The sequence below is a fragment of the Mytilus edulis genome, chromosome 5 (genome assembly GCF_963676685.1).
Source record: "Mytilus edulis chromosome 5, xbMytEdul2.2, whole genome shotgun sequence".
NCBI classification, from domain to species: domain Eukaryota; kingdom Metazoa; phylum Mollusca; class Bivalvia; order Mytilida; family Mytilidae; genus Mytilus; species Mytilus edulis.
The window spans coordinates 5,141,195-5,168,793 of record NC_092348.1 but is presented as its reverse complement, the minus strand read 5'-3'; the positions used below and the strand labels follow the sequence as shown (position 1 = coordinate 5,168,793).

The following is a 27,599-nucleotide window of genomic DNA, read 5'->3' as shown; positions in this document are numbered from 1 at the left end:
CATAATGTGTAATCCCTATTAATGTATTCGAAATATGATTTACCATACAGAAATCAAAGTTATTATTGTTCACCAATTTATAAGGAAATCAGCTGGATCATTAAATGGACAGTAGTTCACTGATCTGTGTCCTTGGGATCTTACATCTTAAAGATGCTGAGTATACATATACATGTTTTCTGTAATATATTCATCATTTAAAATAAGGTCTAACTACTGGCCATAAACATATGATTGGTTGATTATGTATAGTCCAGTGGCAAATGTTTCATGCATGTTCAGGACAACATAAACATTTGAAAAATAGGATATATGACGGTGTTTCTAAACAAGACAGCAATCCAACAATAAAAAAAAAACAATATCTAGACATCAACACCCATGTCTAAAACAAGAGTGCACACCCTGAAATGTCTTGCTGTTTTACTTATTGAATTATGGTTGAATTTGAGTCTTTAATATGAAGGTTTTACTAACAAGTATCACATAAACCCAACATTATCAAATTTTTATGAAAATGAGATCGGATCACATTAAGATGAACCATGCCTGAGAGACATGTACACCTACAATCATTCCATACACCAAATATATAGGGATACTATCACTAATAGTACCTGAGAAACAGAATGCGCCACAAAATGTTAACATTGACCAAAGGAATCATGAAAATGAGGTCAAGGTCATATAAAACCCTGCAGAAGTATTTAAAGCATATTGATAAGTGATTCATATACAACTAAATTAGTAATTAAATGTGATTTTATCCAAACAGCCTCAAATGGGCTAGCTCACATTTATCAATTTACTCAAACACGTTTTTGTCGAATTTTTTCTTGTTGCTCACAAATTTCCCAGTTTATCAAACTTTACTTTTCCAATATTTTAATCACTTTGTACTATAATATATTCTTAAAGACAACATGTTTCACTAGTGGCTGTTTTCAAATCTTTAAATTATTGATGATAAAGTAAAAGAGAAAGTATTTAGTAAATAAATTATGCATCTGTTCAATATGATCATGCAGAAAATACATTGTACAACTAACGGGTTTTTAATCTGTTTTTGTAAATTATTCCATTTCATTATGAATTTAATCTCAATAATTGATGACTATTTTGTTCTGCGCCAAGCTTTAAGTCGATTTCTCTTTTGTATGTTTTGTAGGTGATTTCTAACAACAACGGATGTTAAAGAGTCGTATGTTATCTGAGGTTCCGACAACAAGGACGTCCCTGAATGGCTTCTTCAACTAATGGTTAATCCACTCAATCACACATACAAAATGTTATCTTTCTTTCTTCCTACTCTTTAGTCACTTCAGCAAATTAAAATGGGCGTGAATTGAGAAGATACGGAGCCAGGATCACCCACATCAATCAAATCTCCCTTGCAAACATGTAACGCTAAGCTTCAATTAAACAAAGTTTAATACATTTTGTGTCAAAAAGAAACATTCACAATTTAATAACAGTGAACCGATCAATCACCTGATCCCTAATACATAATCTGTAGATGAACTGATGTAATACGGTAGACTTGATTGGGAAAAGTCATTTTAACAGAACAATTGATGAAAAAAGCTATCATTTTTTAAACAAAAGTTACTGTATATCATAAAACTAGATTTCAATTTTTATTCAAAACTACCTGTGCTAAATTTATATCAGAACATAAAATAAACGACTAAAAATACGACAATTTTCTTGGTAATGTATAGATTAAAGGTGTTATTGTATGTTTCACTATGAGGGGCTGTATCAGTCGTTGATTAAACAGACAAAATTTGTTGTCCTTGATGGAAATAATTAAAGAGTTTATGCCAATGATTTATTGAAATCTAATATTGATGTCATCCCTTGCAACTTGACCAGTAATTTTTGTTTAAAATTCATTACAATGTCTTTCTGAAGATATTATTATCATTTACCCTTAAGTGACCGTGCAAGGGCTGTATAGCCAGTCTATCAACTGTCAAAGTCATTAAAAAATCCCATATGATCATTTACCCTTCTGAAATCTCAGCTATGACCCTCTTATTACTTTAGCTACAGGTAGCAATACACAGTTAGGAAAAAAAATTAAAATTGACACTCATAATTTTTAAACACCCTCTTTCCCCTCCTGTCTAACAAAGAAGGCTTTATATGTGTGTTATGCATATATATACTTATAGAAAGAGAATCTTCCATAGATTTGATTTCTAATGGTCATAAGGGTGAAATATAATCCCTCTTGGGTGTAACCATGGCAACAATCTGCATTTCTTAGATACAAAATATAGCCAAAAAGGGGGGTGAACATGTCACAAAAGTCTCCAAAATTTGATCTAAAGGAAAATTTCAATCAATTACAGTAATACCTTTCCTGAATCCATAGGTTTATATCTATCAAGTGGTCCCAAAAAAATCATATGCTTATCTGCTCGTTTTTCCATAAAATTGAATTGAAAAGATCGAGCGCAAAATCTTTGTTGATAAACACTACAATAATGTATGGACCTATGAATGGTACGGATAGGAAAATACGGACTGTCAATCATATAAATGGCCTATAAAACATGTTAAAAACAATCTTAATGTTCATATAAACCCACTAAGAAGGCTATATTATTCTTCAATTATCTAAAAATCAATTTTATTGTACAAAAACTTTCATATTTAAAAAATTCACAGGGGCCATAATGCGAAACTAAACTTCTAACTGTGTATTGCTACCACAAGTTGATTGTGCTATTGGTCTATGTTATGAAATGTATTCTGTGAGTGACTGATCATCAATGTATTTGCTACAGACTAAACAGTATAATTTATCTCATAATATACATGTCTAATAGAAATCTGTAAGAATTGGTTACTGACCCAAACATTGACAGTGCCCAATATTTCTTAATCTGATAAATACCAAAGTATGTCTAATGTAAATGGAATGTCAATACCAGTTATTGATGATAAAGACAGATGAACTATTTACTTTTCTGAACTTTTAAATTAATTTCTTAGAAAACCCTTCATTTTTTAAATTAGAAGCATTTAACCTATCCATGGTAACTGAATTAGATTTCTTAAATGGATCTTACTGTAAATTTATCATGTTTAACATTGATATGAATGTTACAGGTCTGTAAACAGTCAAGTTGATTACCCCACAATACTATGACATCTAAATTAATGAAGTCATTCATAACTTCAATAGATTCATTCCACCAGCTTTCTACATACTTTTTTATTCAATCTTAATATATAAGTCCCTGATCAATCTCACCATACAATTTACATTTATGCAACTCATCAATTTTATTGTTAGCAACAAACTGACAGTGCTAAAGCTCAAATGAAAAATCAAGACCATTTTGTCACCAATACTTAGATAAATGGATACCACAATTAGGAAAGTCAGCCAGTTTTCACAGCTTTATCGATTTTTTAGTTTTAATATGTAATAAAAGGAAAAGTTTATGGAACCTATTTACCAATATAATCACAATATTAAGCAAAAACACTAAAGTTAACTGTTCCTTATGACTCTTCTCGGAAACTTTGATTGTCCTGGACATTTATTTTGGCGGGATGTGATGAGCTATGGGGAAATTAAATTTTTTGTTAAGCTTTTGTTCATTACGTAAAAATTCCAACCGATGAAAATAAATCACTTCTATCAACAACAAAATATTGGTAAAGAGTTTGTACATCTAACATGGGACGGCAAGGATACTTTAACAGTTATTCTTTTCAAATAATATATTTTTCTAAGGTTGCTGAATCAGTAACATTCAGCTTTAAATTTCAGATAAATTGCTAACAAGACAAGGTTTAGATGAGTATTTCGTTTTGGTAGAATATGTTACACAATACTTTTTACATATAAAATAAAATATTTTTACTTATAAAATTAAGAGTTTTTGCAGTCAATGAAGATAAGAAACTGTCATAGAAGTTTGCATAGATTTTATTCATACTTTTCACCAGTTGAAGGCTTGTATTAATTTATGGCAATCTCAAGTCCAAATATTGTCTGAAGGACCATCAGGGGATCAAAATGGTAACATAATGGTTTGCACCAAAATTAACTACAATGTATATTAGCAGTGATAAGACATTGTATCAGTTATTAGCAATATCTGGGTAAAAGTTTACAACAATCATATTCTGACTGAGATATATCTGTCATTTTTGTTCTCATTTTGTCTTTATTTCAGAAAGGGTAATTGTATTTATGACAAAAAGTAGCTAAAGATGGATACCAAATAATAGCAACAGATTATATAGTCACACATTCTCCACAAAACCAAGCAGAACAAATGACCAAGTTATAATAAATCAAATGCACAAATCCTGGATTATAAAATCATATTAGATCAATATCTTGTCATGTAATGGACAATTCTCTAGTGACCTTTTTCGGTCTTATATCTATGCATTAAATCAGCAATATTTTGTAGTTCACATAATACAATGACAGTTACGATATTCCCAACGGATATTTCAAGTCTAGTGATCATTTATGTTAAAAAACCACTTAACCAAGTACTTGAATTACAACAAAAATAACACATAGGAGCTGTCAATCTGATAAGTGTGTCAAATATATTCCCCTTCCACGGATGATTCTGGCAAATTTATTCCCCTTACAGTAGATATCTGTCAACTATATTCCCTTACCAGACGATTCTGTTCGTTTTTATTCTCCTAACAGTCAGATTTTCTAAAAACTTCTCGTCTTTATTCGGCTATTAAGTCTGATAATCAATTATACTCTTACGATACTGTATGTTAGGGCACGGAAAAAGTCAGGACAAACTTGTTTATCTACGTTTTATACTTGATGTTCGATAACATTAAAAAATCACTTTGCAATCATGAAGATACTTCAAGCAAAATTTATTTAAAACTTTTGTAATCAACAGACATCAGTGTTTCTCGTTTCTCATTTTTTTTTATATAAATTAGACCTTGGTTTATCTGTTTGAATTGTTTTACACTAGTCACTTTTGGGGCTTTTTATAGCTTGCTGTTCGGTGTGATCCAAGGCTCCGTGTTGAAGACCGTACTTTGACCTATAATGGTTTACTTTTACAAATTGCAACTTGAATGGAGAGTTGTCTCAACACTACACTCATATCACATCTTATATCTATAGACAGATAGAAAGGCTAATTGAAATTAAAATTGTTTATAAGTAGCAGGACCATGACGACAGTACTTACTTAGAGATGAGATGTTTACAGAGGTGGGAATGTCCACATGTAGCAGCAGCGTGGAGAGGGGTCCAAAGTTCACTGTCCCTGGCATTAACATTGGCACCATATTCCAGTAAAAGTTTTAACATTTCTTCATTGTCATCAATACAAGCCTATATAATAAAATTAAAATGTCAATTCTTCATTTGCTTCAATACCCACTTATATAGTAAAATTAAAATAACATGGTGCTCTGAGGTGACCAATATCTCATTTCTTAACAGCAAGGATATCTGATATTGTGTATCTTTTGGTTACCGAAAAAAATCACTTCACAAACACACATGAAAAAAAAATGCTTTCATTGCTGTCTTTCATTTCAAATAGTTATCAAAGGTACCAGGATTATAATTTAGTACGCCAGACGTGCATTTCGTCTACATAAGACTCATCAGTGACGCTCATATCAAAATAGTTATAAAGCCAAACAAGTACAAAGTTAAAGAGCATTGAGGATCCAAAATTCCAAAAAGTTAAGCCAATACAAATAACATTTTAAGTTTGTGTGTTGTTCTTTCTGGTGGGATATATGAACAAAACATGAAATCACCAAATATTTCAGAATATGAATCATCCAAACTTAAAAAGTATAAATACATGTATTAAACATTAACCACCATTAACACAGAAAATATCAAATGCACTACATCAGTATGGTAAATATCATAGTCTGAAATCTAGAAACCTGACCAAACCATGTGACCATTGTATTCAATAAAAGCCTGGTACTTGCCGACACTATACATATCAGTCTAAATCTAGAAACCTGACCAAACCATGTGACCATTGTATTCAATAAAAGCCTGGTACCTGCTGACACTATATATATCAGTCTAAATCTAGAAACCTGACCAAACCATGTGACCATTGTATTCAATAAAAGCCTGGTACCTGCTGACACTATATATATCAGTCTAAATCTAGAAACCTGACCAAACCATGTGACCATTGTATTCAATAAAAGCCTGGTACCTGCTGACACTATACATATCAGTCTAAATCTAGAAACCTGACCAAACCATGTGACCATTGTTTTCAATAAAAGCCTGGTACCTGCTGACACTATACATATCAGTCTAAATCTAGAAACCTGACCAAACCATGTGACCATTGTTTTCAATAAAAACCTGGTACCTGCTGACACTATACATATCAGTCTAAATCTAGAAACCTGACCAAACCATGTGACCATTGTAATCAATAAAAGCCTGGTACCTGCTGACACTATACATATCAGTCTAAATCTAGAAACCTGACCAAACCATGTGACCATTGTATTCAATTAAAGCCTGGTACCTGCGAACACCATACATATCAGTCTAAATCTAGAAACCTGACCAAACCATGTGACCATTGTAATCAATAAAAGCCTGGTACCTGATTACACTATACATATCAGTCTAAATCTAGAAACCTGACCAAACCATGTGACCATTGTATTCAATTAAAGCCTGGTACCTGCGAACACCATACATATCAGTCTTAATCTAACCCGAATAATTCAGTTGTTATATTTCGCTGATCTACGAAGACTACATTAACGCCTGAACGTCTTCCTCGATCAAGACAGTCAACCGGAAAATTCACACCCCTTTGCAATATGGGAATTTTGATTTAAATTGGCAGCTAAAGAAGGAATGTTCCAGGTGTTAATTGATGTTAAATGATGTAAACTGATGTTAATTGATGTAAATTAAGTATTATCGGATTTGTGTTCATTGAACACATGTGTTTGGTAAGACAATTACAAGAGAGTTGTGCAGACTCATTATCCCGATCGCTGCTGATTGGCTCTCTGATCATAAGGAGTTCAAGCCCTTATGTGGGAGAAAATCGGACACGGAAAGGGCTTGAATTATTCGAGTTAGTCTTAATCTAGAAACCTGACCAAACCATGTGACCATAGTATTCAATAAAAGCCTGTTACCTGCTGGCACCATACATATCAGTCTAAATTGAAAATGTCAATAACAGCAGCAGTCAACTTCTAATTCAATAAATCATTTTCATTTCTCACGACTTATTCTTGTGTTAATTGTCCTTCAATAGATTTTACATAACAATGTGTACATATATGAATGATCTATTGTTTTAGATATCTAGTTTTCAGCAGTTAGAGTTCAAGGGTTTTGAAAAATATGCCTAAAAATGATGTTATTAGTAGTGGGACTATTAAAAAAAAGTCTATGTCTATACTATATATCTAAGGCACACCTGGCCCCTCTCCCCCTAACATCTGCCTTTATTCATTGTAACTAAATGATCTTTTTTCTTAACAGTGCCGTCATTAATTTTTATTACATACATTTTATCTGCTATGCATGGGACAAACTTTTCAATGCTACCTTTCATTACCAAACTCTAAAAGTTCTTAGTTACAAATTTAGCTGAGTTTTTGCCACAAAGCAGTTTTTTTACCATTTATGTAACACACCTTTTTGCAATGGTGAATAATGATACCATGTTTCATTATGGACCTACAAAGGTGTTTTTTTATTAAGAGAGCAGAAAGAAGTGACAGACACTCAGAAGGACAATCTGATTACTTTATGTCTCAGTCAAATTGACCTAATAATTTTTTTTATATTAAACAGAAGTAGATTTTGAATGAGTAGATTTTGAATGAGCGACTTTCAAAATCTGTGTAAACTCACCTGATGAAGAGCAGTTAAACCATCTTCGTTAGTGACATCTGGATTAACACCCTGATTTAGTAATTTTCGTACTGAAATATAAGAACATACATTTTTTCACATATTTTAAGTACTAAGCTTATATTATAATTACAGTTTTTTAATTTACATTAAATATTTCACCACTTTAATATAACAGACAGTCAACAAAGATTTAACATATCCAAATCATTTGGATATCTTTTCAACAATTATAAGGGGTTGGAACAGTTAATTATTACAGATCTGAACTTAGACTAAATCTGATGAGAGGATATTCAGTATTTAAGACTGAGACATTAACACCCCTGATTTAACCTATATCAGATACAAGAGTTACTTTGGATTCATTTGTTTTCATGGGTATCAATTTTCATGGATTGCTGAAAACTTGCAAAATATTTGATTATGTGGTTTTGCCAATCACTGTATACAAAGCCTAATGAAAATAAGCTATTTGTTGAACATTTGAATTCATGGTTAACCTGTACTCACAAAACCTCCAAAAAATTGTATCCAACTAATATTAATGAATCCACAGTATATCAAATCATGTCACATAATAATAAAATCATGTCACACAATAAATTAGTAATAGTATTACCATCTTCAATGTCTCCTCTTGCTGCTGATTCTAACAGCATAATATTTCCACGAAACTTCACTCGAGGACGACGTTTTTTTCCTGTTCCTTTTTTAACCTTTTTAGCAAATTCTTTATCAACCTGTTTTTCATAATTTGCAAACTTTTTCAGTTGCTGACTTCGTCTTTTCTTTGCATGTTTGAGTCGCTCCTGCGTACTCATTTTCTCCACCATTGCAATTTCCAAAACTAAATCGTTGTGGTCCGACATTTTGAATTCTATTTGTTTTAAATCCACAAAAGGTTATATTGAAAAATTGTTCCTTATATTCCAAGATTATATTTGGGAATCATTTTCCATATCTCTCCATATTGCATACTGTTAATCATTTTTAAAGGGTACAATAACATCCAATATGTGTCGAAACATTTTATCCAAAGCTTAAAAATTAAAACTGTTCATTTTGTCACACATCTGAAAAAGAAAAATGTAATCATGACTAAAAAACATTTGAATTAATCATTGAATAAATGGAAATGTGGGCTAAACATCAATTGAACAGCAACCTGACAATACAATTCAAATCAAAATCAATCATTGAGGTCAGCTTACACAGTTCATTTGTATTTGATACTAGTGCAAATTTGCTACGTATATTAATATAGCCCATGACGTGTACTTGTTGTACTAAAATCATTCTTAGGTTAAACATAACAAACAAGCTCATTTTTGTGACTGCAACAGTTTCATTAGAACAGGAAATAAAACCTATTAAAATATCCTTTTTGTGTTAATTTATAGAGATACAAATTTGACTTAAGAGCCTGACTTTTCTTCATTTCCTATGCAATCTGCATGTTTATATGGATCTGACTACTACCAAAGATCTGCATGTTTATATGGTTTCAACTACTACTACGATCTGCATGTTTATCAAGTTCTAACTGCTACCAAGGACATAATGATGTCGTTAATGTCATTAACTGGCTGCTCAATCACAGAACTTAATAAGAGATAATTCAATATGAAAGAGTGACACTTTACCCAGGATACAGCATGCATGTAAGATCAATCCAAAATTAAATGCACTGTAAAACACATTATAGAATTTACATTAAATCAGTAAATTCTGTTAAAACTCAGGATTTTCACCAAGTTGATAGGATGCATCACATACTGCAATTATTGTAATTTCTGCAGTAAAAGCTCAGATTTTGTCAGCCAAGTCAGAAGTTGTGATAAGATTAGTACCATTTCCTTTACAAGACTGAGAGCTTGAATCAAGCCATTAGATTTTAGTTGTCTTCTGCAGACTGACCATTACCTAACATCAGTGACAATCAGTGTCTCCTGGGTAAGATAGGACTGACCATAACATGCTATTGTCAACAATAATTGATGCTTCACCCTATAATAGGTCTAGCTATCAGAAAATTACTTACAATAGTTTGTGTGTGTCTGATCACAGTAGTGGAATAACAATATTTTGAATTATCCTATTTTGATTATCACTCCAAATCACTCTAAATCACTGCAATTCACTCTACACAAGTTATAGAGTTTTATTTCACCTTGTTCATTTCCTGACCACAATGTCATTGTTTCTATGTCATTGTAACACATTTGTTTATATTCAAGCTAGGACTTCAACAACAATGTAATATCCCAGGACCACAATGTCATAACTTTAACAACATTGTTACACATTTGTTTACAATATCTCAGGAGAATAATTACATGTATTACATAACTGTAGCTGACAAACAATCTGATTTAGTGATGTTTTGACAATCTTTCTGCAACATACATGTACATGTAAAGGTCAATGTACATCATCTTTTCTTTTTTTCTGTAGATAAGTTTCTGCAAAGGTTTTATATGTATATCACAATATTTGTAACTTTTAATATTTTCCAACTCAAAGACAATATATTAACATGGGCATTTTCAAAACATAAAAATTAAATAATGGAGGTCAGGATAAAGAAAATAAATGAGCAATCACCTTATGCCATATATCTTATACATTTTGTAACTTGAATTCCCCCCAAAAATAAATTTATGTTTATTTCATCATAGCTATAGTCATTAAATAAGTCTATCGACTAAGGCTACGCAATTCTGTTATTAAACTTTTCCTGAAGATCAATGAAATATTTGTCACTGGAAAATTAGCAAGCATTGACAATCAATCATTTCTTACTTTCATCTTACTTTTTTTGACTGGGAGTATTTGAATGGCTATGGTAAATATGATATCTGTTTGTTCAAATTATGCTCAAATACTTGCAATTATAGATTTTGACTTCACAAGTCAGAATATCAACAAATCTTTGAAGATTGTCATGCTAAAATAGATTTTTTTTTAAATAGTGAAGCAATTCTTATTTTTTTTTTGTATAAGTACAAACAACATGTCACAACCATATCCCTAGTGAAATGTTTTACATATAACCTGGAACAGTGAACAATCGTGTACACCGAACATCAATCACCAAATATGTGTACATTATAATGTTAACATCAATGTCATCACCTCCGACAGTGAATTCAGTTGTAGTTCACAAAAAATATATTTCAGTATCCTGTTACAAAGGCTACATTAAATCTTAATGTATTTACTTCATTCAGACTTAATTAAATTTTAAGATGGATCAAAATTGGTCATGCACTTTTAAATTTGTTAACAAATAGGACATTACATAGGGGTTGATATAAATGATAATTAACAGTTATAATTCAAGATATACAAACAGATTTTTTAAAGTTGGAATTCTAAGTAAATGAAATTTTCGTATAAGAAGGACTTACTATAAATAATAGTGCTACTAAAAATAAATATTGGGACAATATTGTTTTATTATTCATTTTTCATCTATCTTTTAAACTTTTGACTTATGATGTACAATGACAATAAAAACAAAGAAATAACTGTACAACTATTTAAGCGTCACTGGCATCAATTGTGGTTGGAAATGAAGTTCCTTTGAGAATAGCTCAGAAAAGCCTGTAAATGATATCATTGTGACTATGAAATCCCAGTTGACCCCAGCAATGTTTCAAACAGTGCTGTTATTTCTTAGTATTCTAAGAAAACATTTGAAATATTCAGTGAGAGTTGTAGTCAATACCTCCCAACATGGATGACAGCTGTCATCAAGTACTAATTAGCATTCAATGTCACATTGCATTAGAATAACTCATTTATAAGTTTAACATTTTGACTTCCCTCAATCCAAAGAGCAAATCAACAAGTTTTCATTTAAAAAGGTGAACCATTTTATTTGTATGTATAATCTCAACAAGAAAGCATGTTAATTTTTCATTTAACTGCAGAGCTACAAGAACACACAGACCTATATCAGACATCACCAAAAGCAATTTAAGCTACAATTGAGTCAAGCTATCTGGCAAACTTCCAATAATTAAGCATGACCTTACCTCCTAAACACTCTAAAAAAATTACTGCCAGAATATATGTCACCAACATCTACTCAATTAAATCTTAATTACATGTATCAATCATGATGGACTGTATCCCCTCTTAACCTACTATTCCTTACTCTTTCTGACCTTTAGGAAACAGCAGAAAATCTCCCTATATATCTACATCAGTTAAACATCAACACAATAATTGCAGATCAGTATTCTCCTGGACATTAATCCATTAACTTAAGTATCCCTCTAAATTGACCATTCAATGAGTGTAAGGGAGACTTAATTAACTGGTCTTTAAGCCAGGATACAGTGGAAATTGCTCAAAACAATAATCAACTGTGTTGATTGCAGACAATACCCTCAGAAACAATAATTATATAGCCCTGATTGCAGACAATACACTGCTAAAAACCATTCAGTGGTAATTGATCATTTAAAACTATTTGTTTCACAAATGGAAAAGCATTGTAAGAAGAACATCTTCAAACTGCACTCAAAACAATTTATTAAAGGTTACTTGTAAAACATCACCAACTATATGGTGTTTTCAATTTACTAGATTTCTACTCTATAAGTCAGTAATGTTCTATATCTCCAAAATTCTGTACAATAACAGAAGAAAATTATTGCAAGCTTTTAAAAAAAACATTTTAATCCTTCATCCCCAAGGGAAACATTTAATTTTCTATTTTTTCATACATTTGCAAACTTATACAATTTATATTCAAATTTTATGAAATATTGAAATGAAATGAATATTATTTGATTTTTTAATTTTTGGTGCTTTTAACACCACATTTAAGCTCTGCTTTTGGGCTATTTCGTGGTAGCCAGTTTTTATTGGTGGAAGAAGCGGGAATACCCAAAGAAAACCACCAGTCTTTGATAGGAAAACTGATGCTAGTATTCCTAGTCAATTCAGATTGCAGTCCAGTGCACCCTCACTGGCCTCACAAGCGGGTTTCGAACTCACAATCTTAGTAACTACTTAGACCCTTTGGCCACTAAGGCCCCAAAATGAATATCAACATGAAGATTAAACAACTTGCCTTGGGTATGCGTGGGTAGAATGAATGACTGTGAATTGATTATCATTCCTGGTCCTGGATACCTACTTTCTTAGATTTCATGGATATATTCGTTCATAAGTTAGCCACAAATTTACAATTGATTTGTATGCAGATTTTCTATAACTATGAAATAAATTTTCTATGAAAATACAAATTTTGCTCAATACATGAAAATAAAATAAAAGGCTAGTTAAAAAGTTGTATCTTTAATTCATTCCTACATAAGGTTATATTTTAATGAACTCTCACACTGGTAATAACTTCTATCTTAAATAGTTAACTGAAGACAGATGTCAATCAAAAACAAGGAAATCAATTTCAAGGTCAATAACCAAAGAAATCACAACAATTCAGGTCAATACTGTACAACAAAAGACCAATAAAGAGCAAGCTTGCATAATACTGTAAAAGTAGGTCAATATTTGAGTTCTGAAAAACTTTACACTTAAACAAAATATTGTCCTGTCCCTCCTAGATTAAGCACTTTTATTTATACTCATCATATGAAAAGATCAAATTTTTTTTAAATCCTTATTACTTCTGTCAATTTCAATAATTCAAAAATAGTCTTTTTGTACCAATTTCCCCTCTTATCTGTATATTTTTGTTATGCAACAAAGTCCCAGGAAACCTTGATGATTTTATGTATTTGGTTGTCCATCTCAATCAACGGTAATCAATTACAATAAATATATATTGACTTCTGAAGTCAGATAACAGACCAACAATTATTGTTGATAAAATCACTTAATTTACTGTAAACTTCACAATTTATTTTGATGATAGAACACAGGCAAAGTATCTCCCCTTGATCACTAGGCAAATTATCTCCCCTGATCACTAAAAAATAATCACCAAATTGGGTATACTCAAGTTATTAGTGGATAATTGAGATACATGTAGCTGAACAAGTGCATTTCATTGAAAAGTTAAATCATGACCATCCTTAAACACAAATCTCTATGGCTTAACCTTCAAATGTATAAAGTATATAGTTTTTAAACCAAGTATAAAAGATCAATGTTATTATTATAAGTTGCATTATATGATATCAAAAAGACTTTATTTATATGACTTAATATACGGACGGTGCAAAACCCTCATGGGTAGTCAAGGATGTGAAAAAGCACGCTCAACAAAAGGTCTTATCAATTTTATTTAATAAGAGAAAACTATTGCTGGGGTACTGATAATTATCTGTACCTGACGAAATTAAGTTGAACTCTACAGTGGCAAGAACATTTGTTGACATTTATAGGGTATAGGGTCTCTCTCATTGCTGAAGGTCGTACAGTGACCTATAATTGCTTATCTTTAGGTCATTTGAACTTTAGTGGATAGCAGCGTCTTATATTGGTAATCATACTATATCTCCTTTTTTTACATGGTTTTTTATATAAACAAATGTCTAAACTATAAATTAAAAACGTTACTATTTATTGGCAGTTGATGTTACAGAGTAATGTCCCCTGGCACATTGAATTAATTGACTTTATGGTAAAATAATTGAAAATAGCAACAGCTCTACATTTCTACTGCTAAATCTAATATCTTTAAGTGAATATGGAAATTTTCTTAATCTAACTTTGTCTGCGGTCGTGTTAACCACAGAACAAATATGTATGAAAATTGATTTTATTTTTCAATTATAACTGGACTAACTTAAAACAAGGTCACTTTACACTTGCAAAGTATCATCTTCCTTTAAAAACTTGCAATCAATTAAAAAAAATCTATTTAAAAAATGCAAAAAACTTGTTTCCACTTCAATTATAATAAGACTTAAATTTTGTTCTCAGAGATTTTGTTTAAAGTCAATCCATTTAGATTTCAACATTCATCTTTATATTTTTCCATTCTTTTTCACATAAGATTTTTTTTAAATCTTGAAATTAATTTGTAACTTTTAAACAGCTCTCTTCAAATTTCAGTTTTTTCTTTAATGAAAATTATCTATATATTGCCTAATTCTTGTTTTCTTACAGTCATAAGTAGATCTATATAAACTACAACAAATGTATTCACTATCTTACTAATCACCTACCTATGATATTGCTGAAGGGTCCAGACAATAACTATTTAATATTTGAACTAAACACATGCTTAACTTTAATTTATCTTTTTAACAGATTTCAGGGTAATGTTTTAAAAGGACTCAGTTTTGTATTTTCATAGAAAAATTAATTGCAGATAACAATAAAATCTTAAATTTTGAGAATTGCTTGTTCATTTAGATTAATCCTCTTTCCTCATTGGCACATCATGACCGGATAGATTAATGGGACATTAAACTCTGTATCACACAAAACTTTAGGTCTGTAGGTGGTCTGACAGATGGTTATATTTTCTGACCACAATTAAGATAAGCAATTTGTTAATAGATGTCCTGATTCTAGGTGACAAGTCCTTTGGAGAAAGCATTAATAATTAATTTCTACTCTTGTAGGATGTTGGGTACCTGTCTGATTTTGTATAAATAGATATAGGAAGATGTGGTGTGAGTGCCAATGAGACAACCCTCCATCCAAATAACAATTTTAAAAAAGTAAAACCATTATAGGTCAATGCATGGCCTTCAAACCACATCTCATTTTTAACATTTAAAAGTATATTAATCTTTATCACACTTACCTTATCATGAATTCAAGAATATAAAAGATTTAATGAATTCCATGCACAAATAATGAAAGTTCTTAATCCCTTTTTTTATTTTTAAATTGATACTTCACAAACTTATATCTCTTGTCTTTATTCCCCCAGAATAAGTCTGGTTAAAGGTCAATGTTAAATATAAGGTTTACAATCTGGTCAATGTTATATCCTAACCCTGGAAAACTGATGAAAGTCAACATTGCTTAACAAACAAAATCATTCATCCCCAGACAGTAGCCGCACATTAATTTAACCTCCTAAGGTAGTTTTCTGTATTGTACAAACATTAATTCAGTCTCCATAGAACTGAGAATGCCCAAGATAGTACGTTCACTGTACAAACATTAATTGAGTCTCAGGAAGAGCAGAAATACTACAGACGCTATAGCTTCACGGAACAAATATTACTTCAGCCTCCTTACAATTTGACTTTAATTAACTTCCTTTTTCCCTTTGATAACAAAACCTATTGTTACACAATGGAATTATTTTGGGTAAGATAAATAGTTATTAGATTCTGCGACTATTTAACGATACGTAATTATGACATGAGAGAGATAAATGATTCGATGAGACAAAACTGCATCATCAATACCATAACTATTATAATACTATAGGTTTACTACCAAGAAATCGTCTCCCAAATCAGCAGAAAATTAAGTCAACTCTTTTACTCGGCGGACGTTATATTAAATCTGTATAAATAATTTTGTCTCGATGGTAAGTGGCTATGGTTTATTCATGTGACATATTCAGAAGATACAAAATTACTCATCACTTCTCTTGATGGAGATTATTAATTCTCAATAATCGGACAATCTTATCAAATCTTTACTTACATGTACAAATGTATCTAATTGATTTGCTAAAGTTTGAGCATTTCAAATAATTATAGCGTCCTCTAAGATTTAGTTGGTTATGACTTAGTGATAAGATATGTTGTAATATTAGAATTACAGAGAGTTAATCAAACATTAAGTGAATTTCTAATTAAAATGTCCTGTTTCATGTTTTAAGAAAGAGTAGATAGTCAATTAATAAATCTATATACATGTACAATATATATATATAACTGTTTGTGGTAAATGAGTGTGTCAACTGTCAAGTCATTAAAATCACTAGGATTTTTTCCATTCTTTAACAATCCTTTTCAACCACATGTACAAGTAAGGCAAAAACTATATCAATACCATTTTTGTGTGTGTGTGTGTGCGTATTCATCATTACATGATCCTCCCATTGAACATAAATTATCGTTGCTAAATCTAAAATATCAATAAATTAGTTCATACATGTACCTGTGTATAAATATCCTTTATTTATTTGCACTGATTATCCCCCAAAACTTTACTCACTAGACATACAATCATAGATTAGGATGAGACTGGGGTCGATTATAACCATAGTCACTTTCTCACAGCTGTTACAACTGTCATTGTACTTGCATATCAGATAGAAATCTCATCTAATGGATCCTAATTGTTGAAAATACATTAGGATGTAAAACTACACACAGGGGAATACCAAATATTTACCTCTACAAAAAACCCTGTAACTTTAGAACTTTAACTGTTTAAAAACCTAACAAAGGATGCATACCTAGACTAAGGAAGATAAATGTCCTGGAGACAGCATCCCTACAACACAACATATCAAAACAAGGAAATATATTTTGACATATAGAATTCAATAATAATGGCATATATCATTGCAGGGTAATATGAGTATAAAAAAATCTCCAAATTTGACACTTTATTCATGCAAAATGTAAATAAAGAAAACAAAATAAGAAGAAAACTATAAAATGCATGATGCAGTCATGTATGTGACAGAAACATTAGGGTCTTTTTTTAAATATCTTTATCTTTACTCTATTCAATGGGGAGAAATTGAAACTTAAAAATAGTGATGTCAGGAACATGGATCAAACAAAAAATTAGGGTAGGGATAAAAAGTAGAAACAAAGTAGGTCAGGTGACAGTAAACATGCAAACTTATTTTTGGCCCTATTTTCCTGTTTGAAAAGAATTTTCAATCCTCATCCCTTCCTGTGTATAGGATGATATATTAAACATAAATGGTTTGGATCTTTATCAGTGACCCTTTTAGTAGTTAGTTCCATATATGAACATGTGATTGTTGAAATGATCAGGATTTACATGAATAAAAGTAAATGTGGATTGTGGGGTCAATCAGCAAGCTACCTAATGACGAAGATATCAAAAAATATCTTTACACTAATTATAACATTATTCTATTTGAATTTTAAGTGAAAATACATAATTTATACTGAATGAAAGCAAATTTCTATACATCTGTTTAAATGAGCAAATTATAACAAACTGATTTCAAAATCTGATTGAATAATCCACCAAAAAAGACTTAGCAGTACTATCAGTCATTTGATTCAGCCTCTGAGCAAAATAAATCAGTCATAATTTATAACCATCAAGTTACCGTATGCTATATAAACCTCAATTTAGAAGACAAATTTTCACTAACAAAAAATACAGGTAAAAAGGATTATTTTCTAATACTATAATTAGTTATAATTTGCTTTGTGTTTATTCATCATACTTCCTTTAACATTGTGGGAAAACTTACTTTCTTATTAGCATAGCTCAACAGATATGTAATGATGCATATACATGTATAGCAATGTATTAATGGATTTGACTAATTTCTCTTGTTAAACAGGTGGTTGAAGGTATCACACATTGGTTAGATACTAATGATATAAAGGGCATTAAATGGGCATTCTACTTGGATGCAGTTTTCAACTACAAATAGTTATACCTAAAAGATGTCTCATGACCTTGAATTAAATTGATAGATTGATTGTTAGTTGCTTAATGTCCAGTGGCAAATATTTCATGCATATTCAAAACGACCTTGAAGGTAAAGAATTGAAATTCTACAAGAATGTGTATAGATGTGCCGGTATGCAAATTAACAATCCAATGGAAAAAAGACAGAAGAGTTATATGTATAAGAGTAGATGCTATGATGTAGATGTAGAACAATCTAATGATAAAGATAACAATCAGAAGCATTGTCTTCAATAATAAACAGACTGATTGATTGGTGTTTAATGCCACCACTTTCAATATGTAACAATATTGTGCTATTTCGTGGCAGTAAGGTTTTTTATATGGGGGTAGCCTAAGGAACAGGAGAGAACCACCGCCCTTCAGTAGGAAAACTGATAATCCTAATCAATGAAGATTGGAGTCAAGTGCACCTGTTCCATATGGGATTCAAACTCACAACCTCAGTGTAGACTGGCTAGTGATACAGTAATTCAACTACTTAAACCACTAGGCCACCAAGGCCTCCATAATAAGCAATGTCATACAACCCAATGACAAAGATAATCATCAGATATCTAGGGGGCAGCATATAGCATTCAATTATAAACAGAAATCCATTGAAAATAAGTGACCTTCAGAAATCTAGGGGCAGCATGCATACAGTCTTCAATAATTAACAAGTGTGTTATATCAATCTTATTCCCTTGGTCATGTTGCAATCATTGGAAATATGTGTCCTTTGTTGTAGGTTATAATGAAATGTTATGAGACGACTTGTCATTAAAAGCTGATAGCTAGCACCAGGTGTATTTGTTACAAATGCATGTCATTAAAAGCTGATAGCTAGCACCAGGTATATTTGTTACAAACGCAATCTAGAAACTTTTTCTTGATCCTCTACCATGTATATTTAAATTGTTGATGAACAATTGAATCTACGTTCATGAATAGTCAAAAAAATATACCTGCTTCATGAACATGTATATCCAACTAAAACTAAAGAGATTTAAGGGTAATTTGTTGTATGGTTTATTAACATCTTAACACATCTTCCTATTTTTTATATTACATATTAGGGCGCAAGTTCCATATCAGGAAAGTCGCCTCCCAAAACATCAATATAATAATAATATATAATTTATATTACATAATGTATGTGCATCATTCATTTAAAGTTTAACATTTTCAGTTTTAGTAAAATTACACTTTTATTATTTATAACCGCACTATGTTTTCTCTCTCACATAACAGAAAGAACGTTATTTAGCTGTCAAAACGTGTAACTATTCCCAATCCATGTCCATCCATCAAACCTCAGGTTAAATAGTCAATATCAAAAAGTTAGTTTTTTCTACCTCATTAATTTCCAATACTGTATTATCAAATCCAATCAAACATGAAGTATTATATTAAACTTACGTTCAAATTATAAATTATTCATGACCATAAATCATCCTTTATATTATTGAACTTAATCCATGTTCATGACAAACTTTTCTATACTATCCCATTGACATGCTGATACATAAATCTAGGTCAATACCGGTATGAATTAATCAACAAGAATGTAAATAATTTCTCCATCATACTACTTTGCATTTACTTTCAATTGTCAATTTCCTTACAGTATTATGGTATGTACTTCAAGGCCAAGAAAGTTTATTATGTGAGTGATGGCCGTCATGGTTCATCACTACTATGAAGTAAGTTCAATCAAATCTTATTCAATGCAGTTTAATTAAACTATGTACCAATTATACAGATATTTGTTTTATATTAGAGAGATCAGTTATTTAATTAAACAACAAATATATCTAGAGACTGTACCAATCATGAATCACTCACACAAACTTATGTCAAATGTATACTAAATTTACTAATTTGGGAAGTGGTAGAGAGGGGGTCAGTCAATGTCATCAAGGGCCAACTTATCTAACCTGGTCAATCTACACCAAAATAATAAGTTAGATAAATATATCTATATATATTTATAAAAGTATGATTTGATTGTTGGCTTTTTAACACCACTTTTAAGCGCCAGTTTTGGACTATTTCATGTTGGCTAGTTTTTATTGGTGGAGGAAGCCAGAGTGCAAGGGGAAAACAAACGACCTTCAATAGGAAAACTAACACTCCTAGTCAGTTAGAATTGGAGTTGAGTGCACCCACACATGTGGGTTCGAACTCACAACCTGAATATTGACTGGCTAGTGATTACAGTAGTAAAACTTGGTCACAGGCCCCCAATAAAAGTATGATTAATTTAAATAATATATAAGTATGTACATGTATATACATGAAATTTCATTGCTTTTGAAAATCAGTCAGAATTTAAAATTACTTCAGACTCCTTTCTCAGTGTCCTTTTTCAGACTTTTTTTTAACATTCAATAATTGTTAAGTCTTGTATGTTTCTCAATTCTAGTTCATTTACATGTTTCAGAGTTATTATTGCGAACCCTATCATAGTTTTCCATAGATTCACCTGCAAGTTACCTGTCCATTTAAACTTTTGTAAGTTCTATTGTCCCATTGAACAAATACAACAGGTATTGTTCTCTGTATAGTTTATTTGATGGGACCTTTAAATTTCTTCCAAGAGAAATCTATCACTCATTGATTAATTTACCTGAGTAAAAAAAAAATCTTCCAAATAAATGAAAATACACTTGTAACTGTTCAATATACCCTGGTTGTTGTTTTTTATTCTTCATTCAAAACTGAGGCTTTGTTATGTTTTCATGAAAGGATGTCAATAGTGTATTTATTAGGACAGAAATCAATATAATAGATGCCCAAGGTGTATGAATGTATTTTTTGTTGATTTTTCAAATTCTGTAAACCAACTTATTTTCACAAATAGTTATTCATCTCAACTTATTCCTTTTATGTTGATTTCTCAGCTATATTTCTTAATAGATTAAAAATTTTGTTGCTGTTTTTATGTAAGGGAAGACCAAAAAGTAACATTTGTACAATGATTTATTTGTACTCTTATTTTATAAAATCACTGTTATTTTACTTTTGACCATACAAGAGCTGCAATATGTGATGCAGTTATAGATGGAATAACGCTTGAAAAATCTGAACATTTTTAAACACTGTGGATATATTCATTAAAATTATCTCCCCTGGTTATTGTTGAGTCTGACTGTTCATGTATTATGTAGTTCTTTTGATTCATACAAAGTGCAAATTTTGCATTGGATACATTATTTACAAATACATCAATTTAGATAAAATAATATTTTAAGAATTACATGATTAATTTGATTAAAAAAACCGCTTTAACTTTGCATCTTGAATAATTTGAAATCTTGAAAATGACTTTGAAATTTATTTTCCACACTAACTTAACTAAATAATAGCTATGCACACTTGGATGAGATTCATTTTACTATCATAAATACTGAAGTATGAACAAACTAATCCCCCCTTAGACAAGCTTACCCTCCTGTAGGTTATAAGGTTAATTATACAAAAGTTTAATCAGAAATCAACTTTTAATTTTTGAATCAGTGTTTATATTGAAACTATTAAAAATGTATTATTGATATTGAATAAATACAATGCCACATGCAGTTTTGCAGGAGTTCTTATTTATTATTTGTACAGGCAGGTGAATCTATGGAAAACTATGATAGGGTTCGCAATAAGTATGTCATCCACTGAACAAGTACACATTTTTGCTTAGGAGCCAGCTAAAGACTGGCTGAAGGTGCTGGATTATTGATGTGTTGACCTTGAGTTGTTTTTTACTCTTTGGTCCGGTTGTTGTCTCTTTGACTTTTTTCTCATTTCCATTCTCAATTCATAGTAATTGGCCACTATGAGCTGTATAGGCCAGGTAAAATAAATATAAATAATCCTCCACAAATTTTTTTAAATATCTGAAATAAGAAGATGTGCCAAATCAATTGTTATCTAAGTTTCTATAATTGTTTTTCTTTCTGTTGACACCTGTATAGATCAATATAATCATAAAATCAAGTGCCAATACACTGGAGTAAGCAAGCACCTGCATGCTTTTTTTATCCCACATTCTTCTTGTAAAAAATAATAAAACAAGATTAAAATCTGTTGTATTACGTAACTGTAAGAAATATCATATAACTATACAAACTTAAATTGAAAACAATCATTTTATTGCTCACAAAAAGCAGAAAAAGCACATTTTTGATAATTATAAAGTTTTATTTTGGTGTATTTTCTCTCTGTAATAGATGTTCAATTAAAGATAATTTTCCTCTTCATCAAAGTTCAGGTATTCTGACCTGATGCACCAGAACTACCAATTGCAATATAAACTCTTTTGAAAAAGCAGAAAAGGCACATCTTTGATAATTATAATGTTTTAATTATAATGTTTTAAGTTTTATTTCAGTGCATTTTCTCTCTTCAAGTAGATCTTCAATTGAAGATAATTTTCTTCTTCATCAAAGTTTCAGGTGTTTTGACCTGATGCACCAAAACTACCTATTTCAATATAATCTCTCTCATCATTAATTAATTTCCCTGAGGTATACATGATAAGGATGAGAAAGTTAATATTTACTACTGGCAAGGGTTTATCATTACTTATGATAAGTAATGTTACTTTTAATGTGGTCTTTAGGCAAAACATGATCAATAAACGATAATTAACATCAAAAACATTAATTACATCTGAATATAACTACACCCCACCGACAGAATTGAAAATCACAACTTCTACAGAAAAACTGTTCCTGCCAGTCATAAGGTGCTTTTCACCTCAATTTTTGTTATACTTGATGTAATAAGAAATAAATTGCTTGGGCCAGTGCAGCTGGATACGACCGCAGATTACAAATCTAGTGTTTTCTAACCTTTCGTGTACTTGTAATCCCTGTCATTTTGTTTCATCAAGGATGTACATTTTAGAATTTAAGTTGTGAGTATACAAGAGTTATTTTCCTTTATATGCCATGCATGTATATTACACTTGACAAAAAAACATTAATACCCCTGCTTAACAGCATGACTCAACTAGGTACAGCAGAAAAAATTCGAAACTATACTGCAAGCAGCATTTCCATTCTCAATTTTACATTATACACAATCTAAGATAGGGTAGGTCACATAATTATTACTTTCATCATATATTGAATTAAAAGATTCAGTCCAAACGCTGTGTTGGTACTAAAAGTATCAGAATAATTTTTCATTACAAATACTGCCAGTCTACCACAACACAAAAAAACAACAAAATGTATGGAGATGTCCACATGCAGTTTTCAATATTAAACAGGAGTCTATACAATATGTAAATAGCTTATACTTAATGCCCAAGTCTAAACAAGAGTGCACACGCTGAAATGTCTCGCCTTCTTTACTAATCATTGATATTATGTTGATAGACCTAAATATAAAGCTTTATTACAACTGTCACATAAACAAAACATTAACCAAGAAAACTATAACATTTACCAATGAACCATGAAAATGAGGTCAAGGTCAGATGAACCATGACAGGTAGGCATGTACAGCTAACAATTCTACCATACAACAAATATAGTTGACCTATTGCTTATACATGTAGTTTAAAAAAAACCCAGACCAAAATACAAAAACTTAACACTGATAACTGAACCGTGAAAATGAGGTCAAGGTCAAATAAAAGCTGCGTGTTTGACATATAGATCATAAAATATTTCCATACACCTAATATAGTTGACCGATTGCATATTGTTTTAGAAAAAAGACCAAAACTAAAAACTTAACTTTGACCACTGAACCATGAAAATAAGGTCAAGGTCAGTTGACACCCATCAGTCAGACATGTACACCTTACAATCACTCCATACACCAAATATAGAAGACCTATTGCATACAGTATAAGAAAAACAGACCAAAACACAAAAACTTAACTATAACCACTGAACCATGAAAATGAGGTCAAGGTCAGATGACACCTGCCAGTTGGCCATGTACATCTTACAGTCCTTCCATACACCGAATATAGTAGACCTATTACTTATAGTATCTGAGATATGGACTTGACCACCAAAACTTAACCTTGTTCACTGATCCATGAAATGAGGTCGAGGTCAGGTGAAAACTGTCAGACAGACATGAGGACCTTGCAAGGTATGCACATACTAAATATAGTTATCCTATTACTTATAATAAGAGAGAATTTAACATTACAAAAATTCAGAACTTTTTTTTCAAGTAGTCACTGAACCATGAAAATGAGGTCAAGGACATTGGACATGTGACTGAAAGAAACTTCATAACATGAAGCATCTATATACAAAGTATTAAGCATCCAGGTCTTCCACCTTCTAAAATATAAAGCTTTCAAGAAGTTAGCTAACGCTCCCGCCCCCGGATCACTATCCCATGTTGAGCTTTCTGCAACCAAAGTTGCAGGCTCGACAAAAACAGTTGTGAATAAATCTAACATGGACCATGGAAGGTCTGCCATCAAGTAAAGAAAACTATTGCAGTGTCTATCACATCCTCTGTAGGTAGACACCATTACCATCAATTCAATTACCCTTTACTATCATCTTAAGTGACATAAACCGTTGAAGAGAGAAAGCGATTTCTTTTAGAGAGAAGCTCTACTTGAATAGTCAAGTTTGGCATATTTATATATTGTCAACTCCTGTGAATAAATCTAACAGAGACCCCTGATGGTCATGAACAGTCTGACATCAAGTCAAGACAACCATAACAATGTCTATCCCATCCTCTGTAGGCAACTCTTAACACCATTAGAATCAATTCAATTACCCTTTACCTTCATCTAAAGTGACACAATCCTCACATGCATCATTGTAGGAGATCTAGAGTATGCTCACAAGTTACTATGGCTCAATTATATCTTATTTATTACCCAGAAGACCTCATTACTGACCAATGGTCAGAACAGTGATTTTATAAATCAAGATTATCATTTGGTGAAATTAAGATTGACAAGATAATGACCATACTGGTGATTCTAATGTTGCTCCCACATTTTGTCTATATGTACTAAAAGTGCTCATCAAACAGGTTAATAAATAATAAAAAGAAAATGTGGGACATACATCAGAGAAACAGCAACACAACTACAAAAATAATCAATATGTCTCAAGAACTCTATAGACTCTAAAGTTCAGCACACAATCTTCCAAAAATAGACAGATGTCAACACAATGTAACAAGCTGTAAATCTTCGAAAGTGTTTAAAAAAACCCCAATGTAATTTCAAAACAAACATCATTACTTGCAAAGACTGTCAAGAGCTCCTTACTTTTTCTGAGTTCTCCCTGAAGAAAGTGAAAATGGAATAATATTAATCCACTAGCTACCGTATGCTGAGTATAATCCTATACACACATTTATCATACTATGGTGATGTAAAGGGCACAATAATGTTTTCAAAATCTCTAAGGAAAACTGACAACCTTTTTCATAAAATGATAAAGCTACAAACTTCAAAAATCTGACAGTTTGTCTCTTTTTCATTTTTTGGCAAAACTCTTGTACAGACACTTTTATTACTTATTACATAATATTTCTTCAGAAGATTGTCAAATAGTAAAATGATTATTCAAAATCTTACTATCTTATTATCTAGTATGTAAATATTAAAGCTTTTTTTCAAATAATATTTATGTCATGTGTAATGCCTATTGAATGATACATGTTAAATATTGGAGGTAAAACCTTCCTTACATATGCAATTTATAACATATTTCAGAATTTGCACTTCTTTGGCTCAATCCACAAAAAATCTGACAATAAAATTTGATGTTATACTAAATTGTACATGATTTATAAGTGATTTTTTCATAAGAATGCTTTGTACCATGCAGACAAGCTAATTTTAATGATCTTATATAAATCTCACAAACTCAGAACAGCTAATACTAATTGCATGTTTATGAGTAATGCAGTACATTAGTTTGAACATTTAATACTACCAGTTAAATATCAGCATTTCTCAATCCTCCTACACGCAACACAACTAGTTTAATTTTTAACTTCCGTAATTGTACTTTAATATTTTAATGACATGAAAATCATAAGTTAAATTTGAGACATTATATTAAACTATATACAAATGTAGGTAGAAATGTCTCGGACAGGTAAATTTCATTAAATACATTTATACAACCATAAAATTTCGCACCTAACAACTTAAAATTGATCTTGAGGAAAGGACACACCTACTTTTGTAGCAAACTGTTACATAACCCACTGGAGGCAATGCAATTAAACACTTTGTAAATTGGCACAGATATGAAAATCCTTTTAATGTTTTAACTTAAAGGTTCAAAAGTTTTATTTTTTTTTCTTATTTTTTGACTGTTAAGAAATACAGGTAACTCAATGTAAAATCTCTTTTTATACTTAAAAAATTTCAAAAATTTTATTACATTAAATTGTTTTGGTACATGTATGTTATCTAAACAAGATTGCACATGTTGTCCTACTTCATTGTTAGCATTCCCCTTATTGAAAGTATCACAAAACAGGAAGCTGGTGTCTGACAGATTTGTTTTGTCTGATTGCAAATGTAATTTTTTTAATGGTCTTGGTAGTAGTTATAAATGAATTTTGGGTGAATTTTAAGCATGATGTGACTATAATTTCTCATTTAACTTATTATTCTTATTCTTACTGAGTGACCATTAGTATTCAAGGTTAACTTTATCTTCATTTGTACCAGTACATTTTATCACCCTATTCAAATTTGACAGGTTGTTATGTCTTAAGGTGTTTTAAAAAATTGACCTCGAAATTATATAAACTGACTAGGTCAAAATGTCATCGATTCTAAAGTAAATACTTTATGTTCATGTAGGTGTACCATTCATGTAGGTGTCACCATATCGCAATCTTTTAAACTTCAGCTGTGATATCGAAATTTTTAAAGAAAGCAGGAAAATTTGTGCATCAAAATTCCTAAAAAGAAGCCGTTCTAAATAATTGAAAGCTATCATTTTGCTTTAATAATACACAATAGCATGGTGTTAATATGATATGCTTGTCGGGCAGATAGCCTTATACGCATATATAATTTGAGAAATATTACATTTTAATGTTAAGTAACTTTCATAGGAACATGCATGTTATACATTAAAGAAATGCATAGTTCTAACTAGAATTTTTTATAGCG

At 31.0% G+C, this 27,599-nt stretch overlaps 1 protein-coding gene across 12 annotated transcripts in view; it reads right to left on the bottom strand.

The window, feature by feature from the left end:
• LOC139525351 (protein phosphatase 1 regulatory subunit 16A-like) overlaps nucleotides 1-27,599 on the bottom strand; it is a 61,383-nt gene that overhangs the window by 30,086 nt on the left and 3,698 nt on the right. For 8 of the 12 annotated variants that reach the window (XM_071320583.1, XM_071320577.1, XM_071320572.1 and 5 more), the window contains exons 2-4: nucleotides 8,517-8,970; nucleotides 7,895-7,965; nucleotides 5,208-5,353 (exon numbers count right to left, since the gene is read on the bottom strand). In XM_071320583.1, coding sequence (XP_071176684.1) covers nucleotides 5,208-5,353; nucleotides 7,895-7,965; nucleotides 8,517-8,766 — 467 coding nt within the window. In that variant the 5' untranslated portion in view covers nucleotides 8,767-8,970. Of the gene's footprint in view, nucleotides 1-5,207; nucleotides 5,354-7,894; nucleotides 7,966-8,516; nucleotides 8,971-9,938; nucleotides 10,215-19,885; nucleotides 20,169-27,599 lie in introns of those variants that run through there. The other 4 variants (XM_071320584.1, XM_071320578.1, XM_071320573.1 and 1 more) reach the window with 4 other exon arrangements.